The 21,306-nt window shown below is 41.3% G+C and overlaps 1 protein-coding gene across 3 annotated transcripts in view; it reads left to right on the top strand.

Moving 5' to 3' along the window:
* Positions 1-21,306, top strand: part of SPTBN5 (spectrin beta, non-erythrocytic 5) — a 349,132-nt gene that overhangs the window by 320,513 nt on the left and 7,313 nt on the right. For all 3 annotated transcript variants that reach the window (XM_033951049.1, XM_033951047.1, XM_033951048.1), the window contains exons 64-70: positions 4,349-4,855; positions 12,010-12,081; positions 12,164-12,250; positions 13,546-13,634; positions 15,532-15,617; positions 17,733-17,796; positions 19,971-20,069. In XM_033951049.1, the coding sequence (XP_033806940.1) occupies positions 4,349-4,855; positions 12,010-12,081; positions 12,164-12,250; positions 13,546-13,634; positions 15,532-15,617; positions 17,733-17,796; positions 19,971-20,069 (1,004 nt within the window). The remainder of the gene's footprint in view (positions 1-4,348; positions 4,856-12,009; positions 12,082-12,163; positions 12,251-13,545; positions 13,635-15,531; positions 15,618-17,732; positions 17,797-19,970; positions 20,070-21,306) is intronic.

Below are 21,306 nucleotides of genomic sequence, written 5' to 3'. Positions count from 1 at the left end.
AATTAGCTCTGGTTCCAAAAATTGCTTTAACAAGGCCTAGATTAAGTTAAACAAGCCCATCTGTGCCTGCTCACAAGTTTCAAGTTTATTTAAATTTTGATAAAACGAAAATCAAGACTTTAAGCGTTTTACAGTTTGTATTAAAAAGGAGGAAACAATAAACAAATAAGTACCGACTAGACAATACTTCACAAACATAGAGCAATAGGAAAGTGGGGAGAACTACAGTTTAAAACTAAAGAAAACATAAAAAGGTAAACAATAATAGGGAAGCTAGAGAATAAAGATTATTAAACAACCCTGGCTGTTTCCAAATCTATTCAGCAGTCATATGCCTGAATAGACTTGAGCTGATTTGAATATTCCTGGAAGAACAATCAGCTATTTCTGTGGTATGAATTAAATTTGAAGCAAAGGTCTAAACATGCCCAACATGGAGATGCCTGAAAACTCCAGAATAAAGTTACTAAAAGGTATAAATTGGAAAAAAGCTATAATAAAATTTCAATGTGTTTGAATATCTCCTGGGACCCAAGTCCAACAAGAATGAGCAAAAGCTCTTACTGTGTTAAATTGGCAGGCAATATTGTTTGGTGCAGTGGTTAAAGCTACAGCCTCAACACCCTAAGGTTGTGGGTTCAAACCTAAGCTGCTTCTTGTTACCCTGGGCAAGTCACTTAATCCCCCCATTGCCCAAGTGCATTAGAAAGATTGTGAGCCCACCAGGACAGACAGGGAAAAATGCTAGAGTACCTGAATAAATGAATGTAAACCGTTCTGAGCTCCCTTGGGAGAACGGTATAAAAAAATTGAATAAATAAATAAATAGGTAGGCATATATCCTAGATAGCTCTTGCAAAAGAGGTTTCCGCCAAGTATTCAGTCAAGAGGCATGAAGATTTATGCAACCAAGACTTTTTGGTTTCTTATGAGCTATTTTTTAAATATTTCTATAATTGTTCTTTTATATTCAAAGCATAGAACAGAGTGTGAAGACCAGTAAAGCCAACTCATACTTTGATGCATTTTGAAGAGCTTTTTTTAGTCAAGAGAATGTGAGAAAAGCACAAAGGTGTGAAGACTTATACAAGGCACTAGACATGGGAGCTCTCTGTGATTACCATCTTTTATTGTCAGGATTCACAAACATCACGGTGTGTGCAAGATGGCAGTGACCAGAGGGCTATAAATTTGGAATAAAAATGTGGGTTTTAGTGGTCTAGTAATTTTTTGGTTCATGTACTGTATTTAACCATTGAAGGGTGATGAATTCATGTTTTCAATTAAGCTCTAGGAATATCTTGTTATTCATCTCTTTTTCCATATTACTCTAAATTTTCCTTAGCTATTATCTCTTAGTATGGCATCCCCGATTGCTTAACATCCGAAAAAATTTTAACACCCAAAAAAATCACCAAAACCCAAAGTCCAAATTTTGAAACAAATGTTGCTATGCAAGAAGCCCACATCACATTCTTTATCAGAATGCGCTTCCGGAGGATGTGATAGGCCAGAACTCTGTACAGGGGTTCAAGAAGGGTTTGGATAGGTTCCTGGAGGACAAGGGGATAGAGGGGTACAGATAGAACTTGAGGTAGGTTATAGAAATGGTCAGAGACCACTTCACAGGTCGCGGACCTGATGGGCCGCCGCGGGAGCGGACCGCTGGGCGAGATGGACCTCTGGTCTGATCCAGTGGAGGCAACTTCTTATGTTCTTATGTTCTTATGTTATCAGAACTAAACATAACCCTTCATTCTAAGCATTGATGAGCTTGAAGAGCTGAGTCTTGTGTCCATTTTTACCCAAAATACTTGGGGGAAATAAACAAAATTTCAGGGTTTCTTCCAGTGTTGTAAATGAACATTCTTCTGAAAGAATACACACTGATAATAATTTCCTCCTGAAAACCTTTAAAAACAAACAAATAAAATGAAAATTCACATAAACAACATGGGAAACTAAACCTAAATGAACATTTTTGGGCTGCAGACCCCTAACTGAATCCCGTTTCCTATTGATATGATAGTAAAAATCAGTCATTGCCAAACAGCCAACATCTTTTCCCCCCCCCCCAGCCCATGCAGCCTCTATCTTTCCCTCTTTTCCCACCCAACCCCCAACTTGTGCTGCAGCCTCTCTCTTTCCCTCCCTTCCCACCCCCACCTCGTGCAGCATTTTTGTCTCTCTTTAGATCACCGGCAGCGGTTTCTACTTGCTGCTAGCAGCTGACCTGAAAGCCTTCTCTCAGATGCAAAATGCAAATGGAGGGAAGGCTTCCACAGGTCAGCCACCAGCAGTTTGTAGGAATGTTTGCTGGGTGGGCAGGCCTGAGCCCAAACTGAGCGGGTCAGACCCGCCTAGGCCTGCCCCATGGCTACACCTCTGGTACAAAGCAATAGAAGAACAGTTAGAGGGGAATATTAGAAATGCTTTCTCCCTGTAGAATCCAGTTTTACACGTAAGGTAGAAAGCAGAAAGTACAGAATTTATACCATATACACATACAGTATGAAAAAACATGCAAGGAGTGATCTTACCTAGTCTTTGTACCCATGTAAGATAACTATTGCCAGGGGCAGAGATAAAAGGGATTCAGGGTTCACTCATATATTTTGCAAAATGGAAACTATCATGTACATGAACTGGCAGACATACTGTACATGGATATATTTATACCAGCTGCAGAGTTATTGAATGTACGCGTGTACCTACTGCCATTGGTTGTGCATGACAGTGGCAATTTTAGAAGGAAAGGACACACATAATTTCTCTTTCTAAAGTTATCACTTCCTTCACTCACGATGTGAGGTTATTTTATAAACACATAGGAGGTTAATATTCAACTGGTGACGATCAATTATTATAATTTTTTTTAATTCTGAATGCTATTGGCAAAATAATGCCCAGATGTTTAATGCCAGGCCATGTTTGGCATTACCAACATTAAGGGCTCCTTTTATCAAGGTGTGGTAGGCGGTTAACATGCGGAATACCGCGCATTCAACCGCCTGCCGCACTAGTCGCTAACGCCTCCATTGACGAGGCGTTAGTTTTTAGGCTTGCCGCGGGGGTTAGCACGTGATGAAATGTCCGATGCGCTAACCCCCATAGCGCGCCTTGATAAAAGGAGCCCTAAATATCCAGGTATGTGTGGATGGCCAGCACTTAATTGGATATGTGCTGAAATTCAGCCCTTAACCAGGTAAGTTATATCAACCAAACATAGGATTGTTATTTATGTGGTCCTATGTGATCAGTTACAAAGTTAATAACATTAATTATATTCTTCATTATATAGGCATTAAAGTACCTGCATATAATATATATAAACTGCTTTCTTTGTATCACAGAAAAGCAGTATTTCAAACCCATGACTGTCCCCCATATTACCTGTTACTATCTAGGTAACTGCTACTGAATATTCCCTGGTCAACAGCAGTTAACCAGATAAAAGCCTCTCAACTATTCTCTTAGGCTTCTACCACTGGCATCATGATTGTTGCTGTTGTTCGGGTCTCTCTTCGTCTGGGTAGGTAGAACCGATGTTTCAGCCATCATACTATGGCTTTCTTCAGGGTATGCTGGGAGGTCTGCAATTTGTCTTTATATATAGTGGATACACTGACTTGATTGAGAACAGGGAGGTCTGTTGGTCATGAATTTGAATTTTGGTGGAAAAGTTTACCAAAATTCAAATCTGTGACCAACAGACTTTCCCGCCAAAATTCAAATTCATGACCAACAGACATCCCTGTTCTCAATCAAGTCAGTGTACCCACTATAACCTCACAGACCTCACAGCATACCCTGAAGAAAACCACAGCATGATGGTTGAAACGTCGGTTCCACCTACCCAAACGTGGCAAGACCCAGACAACGGCAACAGACTCTCAACCGTTAACTCACTTTGAATATCAGGCCCACAGAAGCCTATGTGTCTTTAAAAAATAGTCCCACAACAGGTGCCTATTTAGATTCCCTTCCTAATTGACCCATTATACTCATATGTAAAAGCCTGTGTTTATAGAGTCGCTGTAAGTTTATATGTCGGTTCACTTGTGTTCACATATTTTATTTAAAAAACTGTGTACGTATTGTTATTCAGCCCATGCTCCTCCTAACCTCCTTTTCCAAACACACCTATGTTCAGGTAAGGTAAAAGTAGGTGAAATGTTCTCCATTCCTTATTGGCTATATCCACCTATGCAACTCGTTCTAAAATCATCACCAGAGCATTTAGTTATGAGCATCCACAGATCAATATAATAAAGGTCCAGAGCTGCTCTTAAAGCATAATTCAGTACATTGCAATTTGATAGTCATGACCTTTCTATCTTAATTACAGAGAGAAAAGAAACTGCTAACACAGAATGAGACAGGAGAGAATGGGCTAAAAGAGCAAACGAAGATCATCAGGGTCCCCTCACTGAAAAGAAGAGCATCAATCAGGAAGGCACCACCTTCAAGACTACAAGATTGGAGCAGCTTTGGGAAGTTCACCTCACCCAGTCTTACATTGAGGAGTCCCTCTGAAACTGTCTCATTGATTGAAAAGCCCACTGAAGATGAGAATCCCAGTGAACCACAATCTCCAATTACAGTGGGACTGACTGGCTCGCAGGTGATGTCACTGGAAAACCCAGTGACCTTTTCATCTCCATTAACTTCCAAGCTGATAGCCAGCAGTATGACAGACCCATGTTCCAGTGATGTTTTGTTGATCCTGGAGAAGAATGATGTCCCTTCCTATGACCTGGAAAAGACTGAATTAAAACCCTTGTCTGAGTTCCATGACAATTCTTTAGATGTCTCTTTGAAGCCTCTCAGATCCTCCTTCTCTTTTAACAACACAGTAAGTAAAGTATTAAGTTTTAATCTTCTTCGTACACAGCATGACCGTGTGTGTCCCAAACAGCTTATGAGTTAATATTTCACTGAGGGCCGGATTCTCTATCACCGGTAAAATCCGATGGGCCGCTGTCACGGCTGTAAATGTAACGATTTCAAAAAGACGAGTCATTCTTGAAGAACCATGCATGCAAAGGAGGTTCAAGGAGGGTCGCCAAATTTGCATGAGATGAGTCGCTGGTGATAGCAATCGGCCCATGCGCAGAATAGTCCACAGAAAGAGGCATAAATGTGCGCATATGCGGTAAAAAGCTGTGCCATAGGTACACATATCATGGGAATGCCTTATTGGAGCGCAATATATGCACATGTCATAGGCGTGCGTCACACTCACATGCAGCTGTTGTGTCAATCATAGGCGTGCCAGCATTGTTGGATGGAAGGGCAGGGAGAGGAGGTGCAAGCATTGGCTTTCAACAAACGTGCATAAAATATACCTTTAGTACATGTGCCCAAGATGTGTGCTTTTGAGATGTTTTCCCTATACTACTATAATTTATGTGAATAGTGTATTAAAAAAAAATTTTTTATCATGAGCCACAGCCAGAAACACATGCCTGAGATACCGGCACCTCCGGACCAGCCAGTAATTTTTGGTCATCAAAAGCCATTGCTGCGCTTGGAGAATCACCCGGCGATGATGGAGAATCACCCAGAGTGCTCATTTAAATATTAATGAGTCCATTTTACTACCATGTTAATATTGTTATACATTTGCATGGCAGAGTCAGAGGTTCTATGAAGCTAAAAAAAAGGCCACGGTGAGCTGTTCTGATAATCGCACGGTAAAATACTGCCATGCTAAACCTACTGGAGCCGGTTTATTGACCATCATTAAAGGCATGGTAAGTTTTGAGAGGCCGGCTCTGAGACATGGACATATACAAGAGTTGAGGAAGAGCTTGCTAAAAATTACTGTTATTGAGACAGACATGGAGGAAACCACTGCTAGCCCTGGATCGGTAGCATGGAATGTTGCTACTATTTGGTTTTTTTGCCAGGCACTTTGCCTTGAAACATCACAGGGAGGATTTCTCACTGTGCATGCAGCCATTGGTGGGTTATACACTCACTCACTCACACATATACACACTCACTCACTCACACACACTCTGAATTGGCCACCGTTAAGACAGGATACTGGGCTAGATGGACCATTGGACTGACCCAGTAAGGCTATTCGTATGTCTTATAAAATATCTGAATTTTTGTAACGGCCGTTGTTTAAAAAAAAGGACAACCACCACCACTGAATATTTGCCTGTCTTTTTTTGAAAATCTTAAAGCTACTTTGGATATTATATAAATAACTGAAATTTTTATAAGTTGTCTTTGTGAATCTGTTGTCTTTTTTAACAGTATTTTTTCAGCTGTGAAGACTTAATTTAATATAAAAAGTCAAAGGAGGGGCAGACACAATACTCAAAGGTATAGCACATACGTTCAAGAGTCTACCACTATTTGTACCCAGTGATCAATGAAGCTACGAAAGTATCTACCAAATAGGCCTCAAAATCCAAACAGATAAACACTCAGGAAGAATTAAGCTCCCTTAAAGAGTCATTATTTAATCATAGGCCCACTACCAGAAAAACACCAGAGAGAAAAAACTCCCTTATGTTTAAGGAAGAAAGATTCTCTGGCCAAACAACCTGGCTAAGTTAAATTGATTGTAAAGATCACTCAAAGCAATATAAAATAATCACTCAGGTATTTATAGATACATTCTTTCAACTATATACAACTGTTAATGAGATTTATGCTCAGAGATATGAAGGTGATAACAGAGGTGAACCCCAACACTACCACCTCACCGCCCAATCATCGCATATTCAAAAACTAGTTGTAAAATTTGTCACTGTTATAAATACTTGTATAGGTGCTCAAAGCTACACTATTATTCACTTTCTAAACGTGTAAATGTACTATTAAAGGTCTGAACAGCAAACTTATCTTCTAGCTTGTGGGTTCTGACGTGACACGTTTCGTTCCTGCCTCAGGGAACCAATGAAGAGTTTGAAAGTTTTCAAAGCGTATGGGCGTTATAAACTCTGAAATGAGAAATGTTAAAACTAAGTGCTTTATTTATGCTCTAACAGCTTTAAAAACATTACTTGTTAGAAAATTAAAAAGAATTTAAAGCTGAATATATATGGCACTTACCTAACAACTAAACACTTCTAGAATATATCAGCTTATTTGAAATTCTCCTCGTAATGTGTCAGCTGCTACACTGACACCATGAAGGTTTTAAAGGGACCATACATCATTACGTGATGACGTCAAAGATTACCTACCTATTGGGACCTGAATACCTGTGGTTCTAAGCTCCAAAAAATAAGGAAAAACCTAATAGATTTCAAAAAATGTAAAGGGTATACAGGTAAATCTTTTTGATTACAAAAAGGCCACAGGATGTTTATAAGAAAGCTTGCCACTCAATTTCACTGTTAAGACCTTTTGGGTGGAGCGTATCTAACCTATAGATCCAGCTCTGTTCTTTTGCATAGAGTCTCGCTTTCAAATTACCATCTCGGGGCAATTTGGGAGCGTCCAAGATAGAATAAAGTAAGGATGATACTTGATGGTTTTCTTTCAGCCAATGCTGAGTTAACGGAGCTTGGAGTATCTGGGTAGAAATCCTACTAATATGTTCCCCAATACGGGCACGAATGCTTCTAACAGTGTGTCCTATATATAATAGTTTGCCTATAGTTATTCCTAGTAGTTTTATGGTGGTTTGGATGGGGTAGTTGATTGAGTTGAGTTCTAGGTTGGCTATGGTTTGGATTTTGTCATTTTCGAAGAGAATGAATTTGGGCATACAGTGCTCTTTTGTATGCCTTCTTAATGACTGTGTCAGGGTACCCTATTTATTTAAAACGTTCTCTCATATCTTCTGCCTTGCTTGCAAATTCAGTCTGAGAGGAACATAAACGGCGAACCTCAAGAACTGTCCTGTAGGTATATTGTTCCGTAAAATGCCTTGGATGGTAGCTCTCATATTTTAAAAGATTGTTTCGATCAGTAGATTTTCTGTAAATCGTAGTGTGAAATCTACCCTCATTCAAAGAAACGTTAATGTCCAAAAAAGGTAAAGTTTTGGTGCTCGAATTGGCTGTAAATGTTAAATTTGAATCTCCCTGATTGAGCCAAGTTACAAAAGCGGATAACTGCAGCTGTCCCCAACCAAACTGCGAAAATGTCATCAATATAACGTTTCCACATCAGTAGTTTTGAAAAATGCTCAGCAGGGTATAAATACTGTTCTTCAAATGCAGCCACGTATAAGCAAGCTACTGTAGATGCCATTTTTGCACCCATCACAGTGCCTTTGATCTGAACATAGTAAGATTGATCAAATTGAAAATAATTTTTGTAGAGGGCTACTTGAGCTATATTCACCAGAAACTCTAAACGTTCAGAGAATAAATCCATTCTTTGAAGATGACACCTGATAACATTGATAGCTGCCTCCTGCGGTATGTTGATATACAATGCTGTAATATCAAAAGATACCAGAATAGCATGGGAAGGAACATCTTGAAAAGTCTCTAAAAATGTTATCATGGCCCCTGTATCTTTAACATAAGAAGGGATCTGAGGGACCTGATCCTTTAACTGAAGGTCAATATATTCTGATAATGGTTCCAATACAGATCCTATGCCTGCCACTGTAGAAAGATTTACGGTAGACTAATCAGTTACATATACAAGTTACGTGCCTGTTAGTTTTTCTAGGGAATACCATAATATCTCTGCCAGGTCCAAATTTCTTTGTCTATTTATACGACACAAGACCCAGGCTAATGAGAAATATTTTTATTATGAAAATAGAAAAATATAATTCACAAGCCAGCAGCACTATCTAAATATTGTTCACAAAATATCTGATTACATATATGAAACTCAGTACATAATTATCACAACACACTTCTAGATAACTAAGAAAAATTACTTCTTACACACACTAAACAATTCCTTATAATAATAATAATCCCTGATTAGCAGCAATCTATTACAGATTATCACCGAGAGTAGCTTTACAAGCCTTATCCTATATCACAATCGGATGCACTTATCTAACCCCAGCTTAAAGATAATAAGTTCCTTATCTCACCATCTAATTAGGCCTTGGCACAAAATCAGGTGAAATGGAAGACGTCTCTTCAGCTTAGCAGATGTAGAAATCCTTTGGTTACAGGAACAAGTGTTCGTCAGCCACTGGTAAAGCTGTAATTTATTGGCAGCAAAAGTTTCCTTGAAGTGATGGAATTCAGATCTGTTTAAGGTCCGATTCATTCTCAGTCAGAGAGTCACACGAGGTAACTGTTCAGGTCTTAATTATTATGAAAAAGATGCGTGCAGAACACCTGTGATGAGATGTCAGTTCACTTCCATCCCGGCACAGACTAATTATAATTAGCACCTTTTCACTTGGATCACGTCAGATTACTTCCTCGGACCAATCCAGAAACAGAACTTAGATGAATAGCCTTTCTGTATAAAGTCTCATACAGGCTGGGAGACACAGGCGCCTTTCGACAGATAAGCACAGCATAAGAGTATAACTCCCCCAAGATTCACAGTCTAAGCATGAATACATAGATGGATGTCCTTGACTATACCATTCTGGTACATACCCAGAATGCATCAGGCAGAAACAGCAAAGATGTGTTCTTCTTTCTCTTCTTGCAAGGTTCAGGCTGGAAAGATTTCTTGCAAATAATGGTTCAGGCTTAATGATGTCAGAGAGCCTAATCTTCAGGTGCAAATAAGGAAACACCCCTACACCACTATGGGGTGTCCCGAAGGGTCCACCAAAGATTTATGAATTATAGGGATGAAATATACTACTGGAATGACAGGACAAGGGCAGCACAAAAATTTATACTCTCCTTCCGTTATAGTGCCTGCTTCCAAAGCTTGAAGCAATATATGGGAAATGCCCTCGACTAATTCTACGGTGGGATCATGATCAATTAGTTTATAGTAAGAGCTATCTGAAAGCTGATGCTGCGCTTCTCGAACATAAGCAGAAGTGTCTAATATCACTATGCTGCCCCCCTTGTCTGCTGGGCGAATCACTATGGTCTTATCTGATGACAAGGAGTTCAAGGCCTTTCTTTGGAGAGGAGTAAGGTTGTCTTTAACAAATGATTGTTGAGACTCTAAACAAGTAATGTCTCTTTCCACCATTTGCTCAAATACTTGTATATGAGGATCTACCGATGTGGCCTTTTTGTAATCAAAAAGATTTACCTGTATACCCTTTACATTTTTTGAAATCTATTAGGTTTTTCCTTATTTTTTGGAGCTTAGAACAACAGGTATTCGGGTCCCCTGATAGGTAGGTAATCTTTGACGTCATCACGTAATGATGTACAGTCCCTTTAAAACCTTCATAGCGTCAGTGTAGCAGCTGACACGCTACGAGGAGAATTTCAAATAAGCTGATATATGCTAGAAGCGTTTAGTTGTTAGGTAAATGCCATATGTATTCAGCCTTAAATTCTTTTTAATTTTCTAACAAGTAATGTTTTTAAAATTAGAGCATAAATAAAGCACTTAGTTTTAACATTTCTCATTTCAGAGTTTATAACCCCCATACGCTTTGAAAACTTTCAAACTCTTCATTGGTTCCCTGAGGCAGGAACGAAACGTGTCACATCGGAACCCGCAAGCTAGAAGATAAGTTTGCCGTTCAGACCTTTAATATTACGTTTACACGTTTAGAAAGTGAACAATAGTGTAGCTTTGAGCACCTATACAAGTATTTATAACAGTGACAAATTTTACAACTAGTTTTTGAATATGCGATGATTGGGCGGTGAGGTGGTAGTGTTGGGGTTCACCCCTGTTATCACCTTCATATCTCTGAGCATAAATCTCATTAACAGTTGTATATAGTTGAAAGAATGTATCTATGAATACCTGAGTGATTATTTTATATTGCTTTCAGATATCACTTTTAACCACTCTACTCTCGACTATTTAGAGAGATTTTTTGTCCCTATTTTTGTGTAAAGATCACTCAGCACAAAAAAATTATATCAGAAGGTTATCAAAATTTGTAGCCCTTACTTAGCTTAAGAGCAATCATTTATCTTTCAAATCTATTGCCTCTTCATAAATCCATCGATGATCTCTTGTCACTGATCTTCAAATCAAATGATGGTTGTAATCCAAAGTTTGCAAACAAGTCCTTAGTCTTTGGTGACCTGACACGGTCCGTGTTTTGACCTCCAGTTGGTTATAATCCAAAGTTTGCAAAACCCTCTATAGTATGCTCAATATTTGCAAAGCTTGCTATTAAATTCTTAAATTCTCAACAAGAGACCTTGCAAGATCTTGTTTCACGGGTTGCCGCGTCAGGAGAATAACCATTCTTAATAGCTGCTCAGCAGCTTTGATATTGAGAGAGGTTATTCTCCTGACACAGCGACCCTTGAAACAAGGTCTTGCAAGGTCTCTTGTTGAGAGTTTAAGAAATCTTGAGAATACTGTAGAGGATTTTGTAAACTTTAGATTAAAACCAATTGGAGGCCGAAACACAGACCATGTCGGGCCACCAAAGACTAAGGACATTATATTAATGTATTTATATATGTGTTCAATTTTTAATTGAGTTTACACTAATAAACTTGTTGATTCCAAGGTTGATGTGTACAGTCTATGATTAGGTGTACGGGGGTCCAAGTCTCAATCAAAATTGCTGATTATAACCCATGATAGGGGACTCGAGGAAGGGAGCAGAGCTTTTCGGTGTCTGCTCAGTCCCATGATGTCACCAGAAGTCCCAAAAGCCTTTATATTATCCTAACTTTATCCATTTACATATCCAGTTAGCAATTTGGCTCCACCCTGACTCCTCTCCAAGACCGCCCTGACACTGCCCAGCAATGTCATGGTGATCTAAGGCGATACTCAGAGGCACTACCCAGTTAATTGCTGCCAAACACACTCTCTCAGACTATTCAGTGTGGTTTAAGTATAGCCGCTGCTTGATAGGGCAAAATTTTCTTGAATATTTGCTTGAGGTTTCTTTATAATGATGTTTTCTCAGAGTTTTCATTCTACCTCTCCTATCTCTTTCAGGTTTTCCTGACTGCTCAGTCCATGACGGGTTATCTTGAGAGGCAACAGAAGCTCCTTCCAGGAGGACAGAAGGTCAGAGACAAAGGATGCATTTCTCAAGCAGATTCCTTTCTCACCATATAAACCGTTAAATAATGACTTTTTTTAAATGCAGGTGAACAAAAGTTCCTGGGACTCCTATTATGTGACTCTCAGTGGGCAAACTCTGAGCTTCTACAGAGACAGGAAGAATGCTGTTCAGGTATGGGAGAGGGCACCCCATTACCACATGAAGAGACAGTTATGAATTCCCTAAACCATAACATAACATAACTTTATTCTTCTATTCCGCCATAATCAGATGATTTCTAGGTGGTTTACACTGAAGAGAGCTGGACAATCAGCGAAGTACAAAATACAATTACATGTGTAAAAAGCTGATTTAAGTTAGCAAACATGTATAAGTCATGATTTTAGTGGTGCACACACTTTTAAAGGAAGCATGTTCTATCTAGGCCAAGGGTGGGCAATGAGGGCCGGAATCTAGTTGGGTTTTTAGGATTTCCACAATGAATATGCATGAGAACCATTTGCATACAATGGGAGGCAATGCATGCAAATAGATCTCATGCATATTGTGACAGGGAAGCCCCTGTCATGTAGAAAAACCCTCCATCCCTAAAGCTAAGCCAGTTCAGCAGCCAGAGAATAGGGTTTTAGACAGAGTAAACCAAGCAGGGTTAAAACAAGAGAGCCATCCACCAGGAAACCCAGTAGGGAGGGCTCCCAAACCACAGGCTAATTGCCATTATTCCTTTCCCAAGAGCAGAGAAGTTTCCCTGCAAAACCAAGCTGTGAAACAGAGAATCAACCCAGAAGGGGGCGGGGCTACACTGGGGAAACTGCAAGCACGTAAGCCTTCAGACGTGAAGCAGAAGGGAAATAAATTAACCCCAGCTGAGGCTGGAAGAGAGCTTTGAGCCCAGCCCACAGCTCCACGCTGGACAGTCCCTCAACAGAGACAGAGGGGCAGCTCTTTGCCACCCAGCGAAGGACAAATGGGAATTCCCCAAGCATCTAAGTACTGGGACCTTGCAGAGGGTTTTGTAAGGGAAAGGCAAAGTAATGCTACAGAGGGGGAAAGGGAAGCTTGGCTAGCCTGCTCTTCTAACTACCCTGAAGGGGAATGGGAAAATGTAAATGCAGAAAGCATGGAAATAGCTGAGTATGATTGTGATACCAATAGTATGGGCTGGGAGAGCTATGCTAGTATCCCAGAAGAATGAGTGAAATCTGTCTGCAATATTTGTTTCAAATTGTCCCCTAACCAATCGCATGGTTTCAGTCTTGAATTCAAGAAAGTGTGGGACAGGCACATGGGATCTCTTAGGGAGAGGAGGAGATAGTAGGTACTGCGGACGGGAAACTGGATAGGCTATTTGGCCTTTATCTGCCATCATGATTCTATGGAAACAGCGGAGAGAGAGGTCAGATATGTAATTAATTAACGTTAGAACTTCAGAAAGTTTGAGTAACACATTTTCCATTTATTTTTAGAATACAACAGATGTTCCCCATATGACTATCACAAATGCCACATGTGAGAGGGTGGTAGACCCTGGCAATAAAAACACTTTCAGTTTAAGGTAAGGAAGGAAAAGCCCAATGGGTCTGATATTCAATGCTATTTAGCCAGCAAAAGAGCTGTTCCCAGCCATCTAAATAGCACATAGCCAGCTATCCTGTGATATTCAGTGGGATAGGCGGCTGTCTCCCATTGAATACCCAGCTTAGTGGATTGGCTGGTGACTGGCTATATCGTGTGACCTAGCTGGTCACTGTCAATATTCAGCAGCTCACTAGCTAAGTTCGACGGCCTAATAGAGCCACCTAAAAGGGTGGTATATCTTTGGATGTTGAGACTTAGCTGGCTAGCTGCTGAACGTTGGCCTAGCTGGCTTGGTCTCTGCTGGCCAAAAGTAGACCAGATAGTCAATGCCGGTCGCTGGATATGGCACCGGCATTGAATTTCCAGTATTCGGGTTTTATTAAAATTTGATAAAAATGCTTATACAAGTTTCTAAGTAATTTACAGTAGAAATAAAATATTATTTGAGACATATAAACAAAAGACATTACTCATGACATACAATGGGGAGGCAATGTCTCATGGTCTGAATCAGCCAGGTTGTTATTGAGTGTACTTATAGCTTCTGAGCACTTAAAGAGTAATTTTATAGTTGGGTACCTGTATTAAATGCCATTTTCTTATGCGTAAAAATGTTCAGAATTGCAGCCCTTTGATATGTATGTAGCACCTCGATCCTGATGAAGTGGGAGAAACGTGATTTCAGGTTGGGAGAGGTGCTGCTGCAAATAATGATAAGTTACACTACATGCTACATATATTTTGAATGCAAGAAAAAAAAAATTAAAAGTACCAGGATCAAAGATGATTGCAGCTGTGTGCTGAGCTATCAACCCACACAGCTTTCTGAGAAAAATTATACAAGCATACAGATATTATACAGATATTTATGAGCTTCACTGATTAGGAGGAGTTTTGGTATGTGATTATTTGAATTGATTTGCCTTAATATTTACAAGGGTATGTGACTACGTTTAGACACCTGTGGTTATACCAAAACAATGTACCAGACTGAATCAGTGTAATCAAAGACAAATCACCAATTCTTATCTTTTCCTTTCTTTGGATTTTTTGTAAACCGCGCTGAGCTCTATCTTTATAAAGAAGATGTGGTCTATAAGCTTCAGGTTTAGTTTAACCCTTTGCAACCCTAACTCCTCTGGGCACATTGGATAGGCTATTTCAGTTTATCTGCCATCATCTAGTTAGATTGTGAGCCTTCGGAACAGTAAGGGAATTTCTAAGTACCTATTCTTTATTTATTTATCTTATTTTTATTGTATCCTTTAATGTATATTTCTCTGTAAACCTATATTACTTATAATTTTAATGCACACTATTGTCTATTTTCTGTAAACCGCTTAGAATCCTAACGGAGTTTAGCGGTATATAAGAAATAAATTACATTACATTACATTACATTATGCCAGGTCTGTGACTCGTGTAACTGTGGGGGCCTAAATTTTAGGCTTTTCAATGCCAGGTTTCGCTAGTATTCCATAATAGAATGCCATTATATAGTAGGCTCTCACCATGCAGCATTGGGGGGCCTAAATGATGGTGGTGGTGGGGCACCCACTTCTAGAATTTCCCCTTTGCCCTCTCAGCTAGAGCTAATCCAAGGAATGCTAACCCAGGGAGCCCATACTCATCTATGCTGCATTGTGTGCCAGTTCACATTGTGTTACTTACCATAACCACATCAACCTTAGAAAAATGTGTATTACCAAGTTGATTCTCAGTGACTCTCACTCATATTTCTGGGTGTTCCATGACTGCATCTGGCTGTCTTTACCCTTGCCTGGACCTCATGGTAGCAGTTTATATTAGAATGGCTCTTACGAATTTGCAGAACAGCTGAGCTGATTCTTGTCCTCTTTCCTCTGCTCTTCCAGGCTGAGTGATGGTGCGGAGTATCTCTTTTCAGCCCCTTCTGCGCAGAAGATGGACGTGTGGATCCAGGCCCTTCATAACAGTAAAGGTAAGCCTTCCATAACTACTGCAAAGAGTAGGTTATTTCTTCACTGTAAAAGAACATGAAAGTCTGGCTCACAAGTGAGAATCTTCCATGTCACCATTCTGGTAATAAATAGTTTCTCAAGAATGGTATTTAGCTTTTTATTTACAAGGCTCTTTTCTGAATCTTAATTCAGTATCCTCGTTTCCATGTACCCTATTTTTACGCATATAACGCGCGCGTTATACACGATTTTACAAACCGTGCATAACCTTGCGCGTTATATGCGTGAGCGCATTGTACAAATTTTTTTACATAGTTCCCCCCCCCCGGCGTCCGATTCACCCCCCCCCCGCAGGACCGCTCGCACCCCCACCCCGAAGGACCGCTCGCACGCACTCCCACCCGCACCCCCACCCTGAAGGACCGCTCGCACCCCCACAGCCTCCCGACCCCCCCCCCCATCATGTTGACACTCCTACCGGTGTCCTGCTGCTTCCTCTTGGCGGTCCCGGCCCTTCTATGAGCCCTGCGCTGCTTCCTCATCCGGCGGTCCCGCCCTTTCTCTGATGTCAGAGAAAGGGCGGGACCGCCAGAAGAGGAAGCAGCGCAGGCGCAGGGCTCACAGAAGGGCTGGGACCACCAAGAGGAAGCAGCAGGACACCGGTAGGAGCGTCTACATGATGGGGGGGTCAGGAGGCTGTGGGGGTGCGAGCGGTCCTTCAGGGTGGGGGTGCGGGTGCGTGCGAGTGGTCCTTCGGGGTGGGGGTGCGGGTGCGTGCGAGCGGTTCTTCGGGGTGGGGGGTGCGAGCGGTCCTGCGGGGGGTGAATCGGACGTCGGGGGGGCATCAGGCTTTCAGGGTGGGGACAGGACTTCAAGGGGGAGAGGAGAGTCGGGGTGGCCAGAGGAGAGTCGGGGCGGGCGAAAGGAGAGTCGGGCGGCGACAGGAGAGTCGGGGCAGCATGCGCGGTATACGGGTGTGTGCGGTATACAAATTTTTTTTTACATATATTTAGGTTTCCTGCGCGCTATACCCGTGTGCGCGTTTTACACGGGTGCGCGTTATCTACGTGAAAATACGGTAACTAATCTAATCTAATCAGAATTTCTGTATTGCACTTATCCAAAAACGGATTATTTATTTATTTAATTTTCTGTACAAGGGAGCTTAGAATGGTTTACATGAATTTATTCAGGTACTCAGCATTTTTCCCTGTCTGTCCTGGTGGGCTCAGGGGACTGAGGCTGTAGCTTTAACCACTACACTACAGTCTCCCCCTCAAGAAAGCCATATATTATATGGGGAATTACAAAGACAATGACATCTTGATTACAAATTTTTAAAGCTTCATTGAGTTTATTTTCTGTGTCCTGTGGCAGTGGCGTAGTAAGGGTGAATGGTGCAATGGCACCCATCCTCCACCCTTTTCCCTGCCCCTCCCGACACGCACACCCTCTTCCCTTCCCCTGTACCTTTTTAGCTTTTCCAGCGGGAGCAGCATGCCCACGTCAGTGTCGGCTTGCGCTTTGATGTCACTTCCTAGACACGGGTCCCAGAAGTGACGTCGGAGAGAGCACCAATGCTGAAGCAGGCAGCAACCTTGTGCCAGGAAGTAAAAAAAAGATATGGGGGAACGCAAGGGGAGTGCACGTGTGGCAAGGAGAGGAGCAGGGGGAGGAGGAGGAGTGCCACACCCTTAGCAAGACAGCACCCGGGGTGTACCATCCCCTGCCCTCCCTTACTATGCCAATGTCCTGTGTCCAGATACAGTGTAGAGAGTAAAGGCTCGTGGATTTGATATGCCACCTTTCTGAGGATACAATCAAAGCAGTTTACATACACTATATGCAGGTACTTTTCCTGTCCCTAGTGGGCTCACATTTTGGGGCAGTAGAGGGTTAAGTGACTTGCCCAGGATCACAAGGAGCTGCAGTGGGAATCAAGCCCAGTTCCCCAGGTTCTCAGCCCACTGCAGTAGCCATTAGCATGCCCATACAGAACTAGACGGATAGAAGGGAATTTTGGATCAACTCGCATGCTGGGACTTTCAATTTCTATACACTGTCTCATGGAGACCACGTAGCCTCAGAATATCCTGGCTCTTTCTGCACTGACTCTGTTTTCCTTGGTGTCCCAGATCTCGATAATTGGCATGATTTTAAGGGTCAGACTGAGATCTTGAAGACCGAAGAAACTCCAAGGTGAGAACGGCCCAGTGCTAATTCATTGCAGCAGCAGGACCAGATGAAGTTTTACACTTATTATTGTTCCTTGTCATGTTTCAGTATATTATCTCAATGGTGTCTCCATACTTAGTGCTGTTTAATTTCAGGTGTTTCTTTCTTTCGCTGCAATAGTAAACCTAGTATTACATGTGTATATACGTAGGATGATTGATTTGGTATAAACATGTGCATATAATTAGGATGATCATTGTGCCAGTAACATAAGTAGGATGATGGATTGTGGCATAATCATGCCAGTATTAATAATACTGTATTGTAACACCACCACAGAGCTCCATGTATTTCAGTATAGAGCCCATGCCTAATGTTAATATCTCTACAGAAGCTAATGTATCATAACACCTTTACAGAAGCTCAAGTATTGTAGTGCCTTTGCAAAGGCTCATGTAGACTGCTCTGAATTGACTCCCCAGTCATTAGTAGCGGTATAGAAGCTCTCGATAAACAATATCGAGCAAAGAACTTTACAGTTCTATCATTTGATTTATCATATTATCACTTGGACACGTTGAGGGACCTATCTGGAGTCTGTTCTGTAAAGGAAAGCAGGCTCTATTCTCCTATATAGACTTACCCCAAATTCTATAAATGGCACTCAAATTTGGGCGTGCACTTATATTGTGCATGCAGTTTGAGTAACAAGCCAATTAGCACCAATAATTGGATGCTAACAATTATTGTTCTAATTGGCAACAATTTTAATTTACATGCACATCTTGTAAGGATAAGTGTATAAATATTTTAGCGTGTAACTGAAAAGGAGCTTGGCCATGGGAGGGGCATGGCTAGGTCATAGAAACATGATGACAGATAAAGGCCAAATGGCCCATCTAGTCTGCACATCCGCAGTAACCATTATCTCTTCCTCTCGCTAAGAAATCCCACATGAATTCACTTAAGAGACGTGCGGTATTACAGAATACCAGGAGATCTGCACCTAATTCAGCTGGTATAAACCTTGGGCCCAAAACCGAGCATGGATGCTGGTGCAAGGCACTGTTTTATAAATGGCACCCAATTTGGAGTGCTGTTTATAGAATGGCACTCAGTGCTCATTTTTTTGGTACCCAATTTACTGAATCTAGTGCTTTTGTAGAGGTGCAACCACTTACATCAACCATAGAGCTTGTGCAAATGTTTATGCCTAGATTGCTAAAAAAATACATAAGTGATGTACATTGGGAAGAATAACCCAAATCATAGTTACCAGATACTAGGGTCCACCTTGGGAGTTAGTGCTCATGAAAAAGATCTGGGTGACATAGTAGACATAGCAATGAAACCTTTTGCTCAATGTGCGGTGACAGCCAAAAACGCAAACAAGATGCTGGGAGTCATTAAAAAAGGGATGTTTAACAAGACTACGAATGTTATAATGCCTCTGTATTGCTCCATGGTGCGACCTCACCTTGAATAGTGTATTCAATTCTGGTTGCCCTATCTCAAGAAAAGTATAGCGGAACTAGAAAAGGTTCAAAGAGCAACCAAGATGATAAAGGGGATGGAACTTGTTTCATATAGGGAAATTCTGAAGAGGTTAAGGCTCTTCAGCTTGGAAAAGAGCCGGCTGAGGGGAGATACGATCGAAGTCTACAAAGTCCTGAGTGTGTAGAATGGGTACAAGTGGATTGATTTATTACTGCATCAAGATTTACAAAGACTAGGCGACACTTGATGAAGTTACAGAGTAATACTTTTAAAACCAATAGGAGCAAATATTTTTTCACTCGGACAATAATTAAGCTCTGGAACGCATTGCCAGAGATTGTGGTAAGAGTGAATCTCATATCTGGTTTTTAAGAAAGGTTTGGATGGTTTCCTGGAGGAAAAGTCCATCGTCTGCTATTAATACAAATGTGGGGGAAGTCACTCTTTGCCCCAGATCAGTAGCATGGAATGTTGCTAATATCTGGGGTTTTGTCAGGTTCTACTGACCTGGATTGGCCACCGTGAAGACAGGCTACTGGGCTAGATGGACTACCTCTGAGATTGCTTTGAGCATTGTTAAGGGCTAAGCATTTTGTGAATATGAGGCCCTTATTATACTGGTGTGCATTCAGAGCTTATCCCTTATTGTGGCAATGTTTCTGTAACTTGGCGACGGGTCCCCTTTCTTATTTCTTCCTTAGTCAAATGCATCAGGCAAGATCCCCCACTGCCGAGACCTTAAGACCAACAAGCTCCAAAGGATCTTCAGAAAGACAAACTAAGAAGGACCTTCTACCCAGGTAGGTAACTAACTCTCTGTGCGCACGAGGGAATCACTTTTCTTGTAAAACAGAACTGGATGTTTGGAAGTTATTGTGTAGAAAGTGCATCCGAGACACAGCAGAGCCAGTTTTCCAAGTTATTTAACTTGGGGCAAAGTCCACAAGCACTTTTTATGTGAAGACTTTGCCCCGAGTGTCAAAACAAACATCCAATCCATATAAGTAGTTGCTCACACAGCCATTGTTTTGCTGAAATTCCACCTCTGTGCATTACTACGGTGAAAGGCGGACCATGCACTGGTCAGTATTTTATATGAGATCCTGTACGCTTATACTTTGCCATTTACACACATAAATGACTAAAATACCAACATGTCATGCATTGTTCATATTAAAACTAGGCACCGCCTTATAAAATCATGTCAGGGTTTCATAGTGGGTCATGGCTCCAAACAGTTTATTGCATGCCAAGTTTGGGGTCTTAACCCGGCCATATGCATGTCATTATAAGATGCTTCAGTAGGGTTACAGACATTGTTGCAACTGCATCCATGGGGTCAAGGCCCAAAAGTGATCTGTAAGTGCCGCCCTTTGTGTCTCTTACATTTCACTGGTTCCCATAACCTCAAATAGAGTTACTAAAGGAGTGGATGTGGTCCTGAGAAACAGGGCTGTTCTTCCCCTTGGACCTACTTTTCCTTCCTTCCTCTGGACCTCCAGTTTACCCTGCTAGATCTGGCAGTCCACATGGACTCACAGGCACATCCCTTCAATCCTGTATATAAATTTCCAGTTAGACCAGAAACCCAGACCATGTTTTGACTGAGGTAGAAAGGAAGGAGGACTAAAAATCTTCTGGTAGAGCATTGAGGGGTCAGCTGTTTTGCATAAATGTTGCTACTCTTTGGGTTTTTGCCGGGTACTAGTGACCTGGATTGGCCACCATGAGAACAGGATACTGGGCTAGATGGACCATTGGTCTGACTCAGTAAGGTTATTCTTATGCTTTATCCAGCATGTGGGACTGTGTGGATTTTCAAGGCTTTAACAAGGAGCAAACAAACCAAAACTGCAGAAATGTACAACGATGTAGGCAAAATTTATTTGTGACAACCAAAATATATTAAAAACCTTTTACCAAACAAGGGACCCAACACGGTCCGTGTTTCGGACAACCTTCATCAGGGGTCCATGGTAGAAAAGGAAAAAGAACATATGTCACAAAAAATGTTGAAAAATACAGTGAAAACAAACA

This window comes from Geotrypetes seraphini, chromosome 7 (genome assembly GCF_902459505.1).
Source record: "Geotrypetes seraphini chromosome 7, aGeoSer1.1, whole genome shotgun sequence".
Lineage (NCBI taxonomy): Eukaryota > Metazoa > Chordata > Amphibia > Gymnophiona > Dermophiidae > Geotrypetes > Geotrypetes seraphini.
This window is presented reverse-complemented; position numbering and strand designations above follow the sequence as displayed.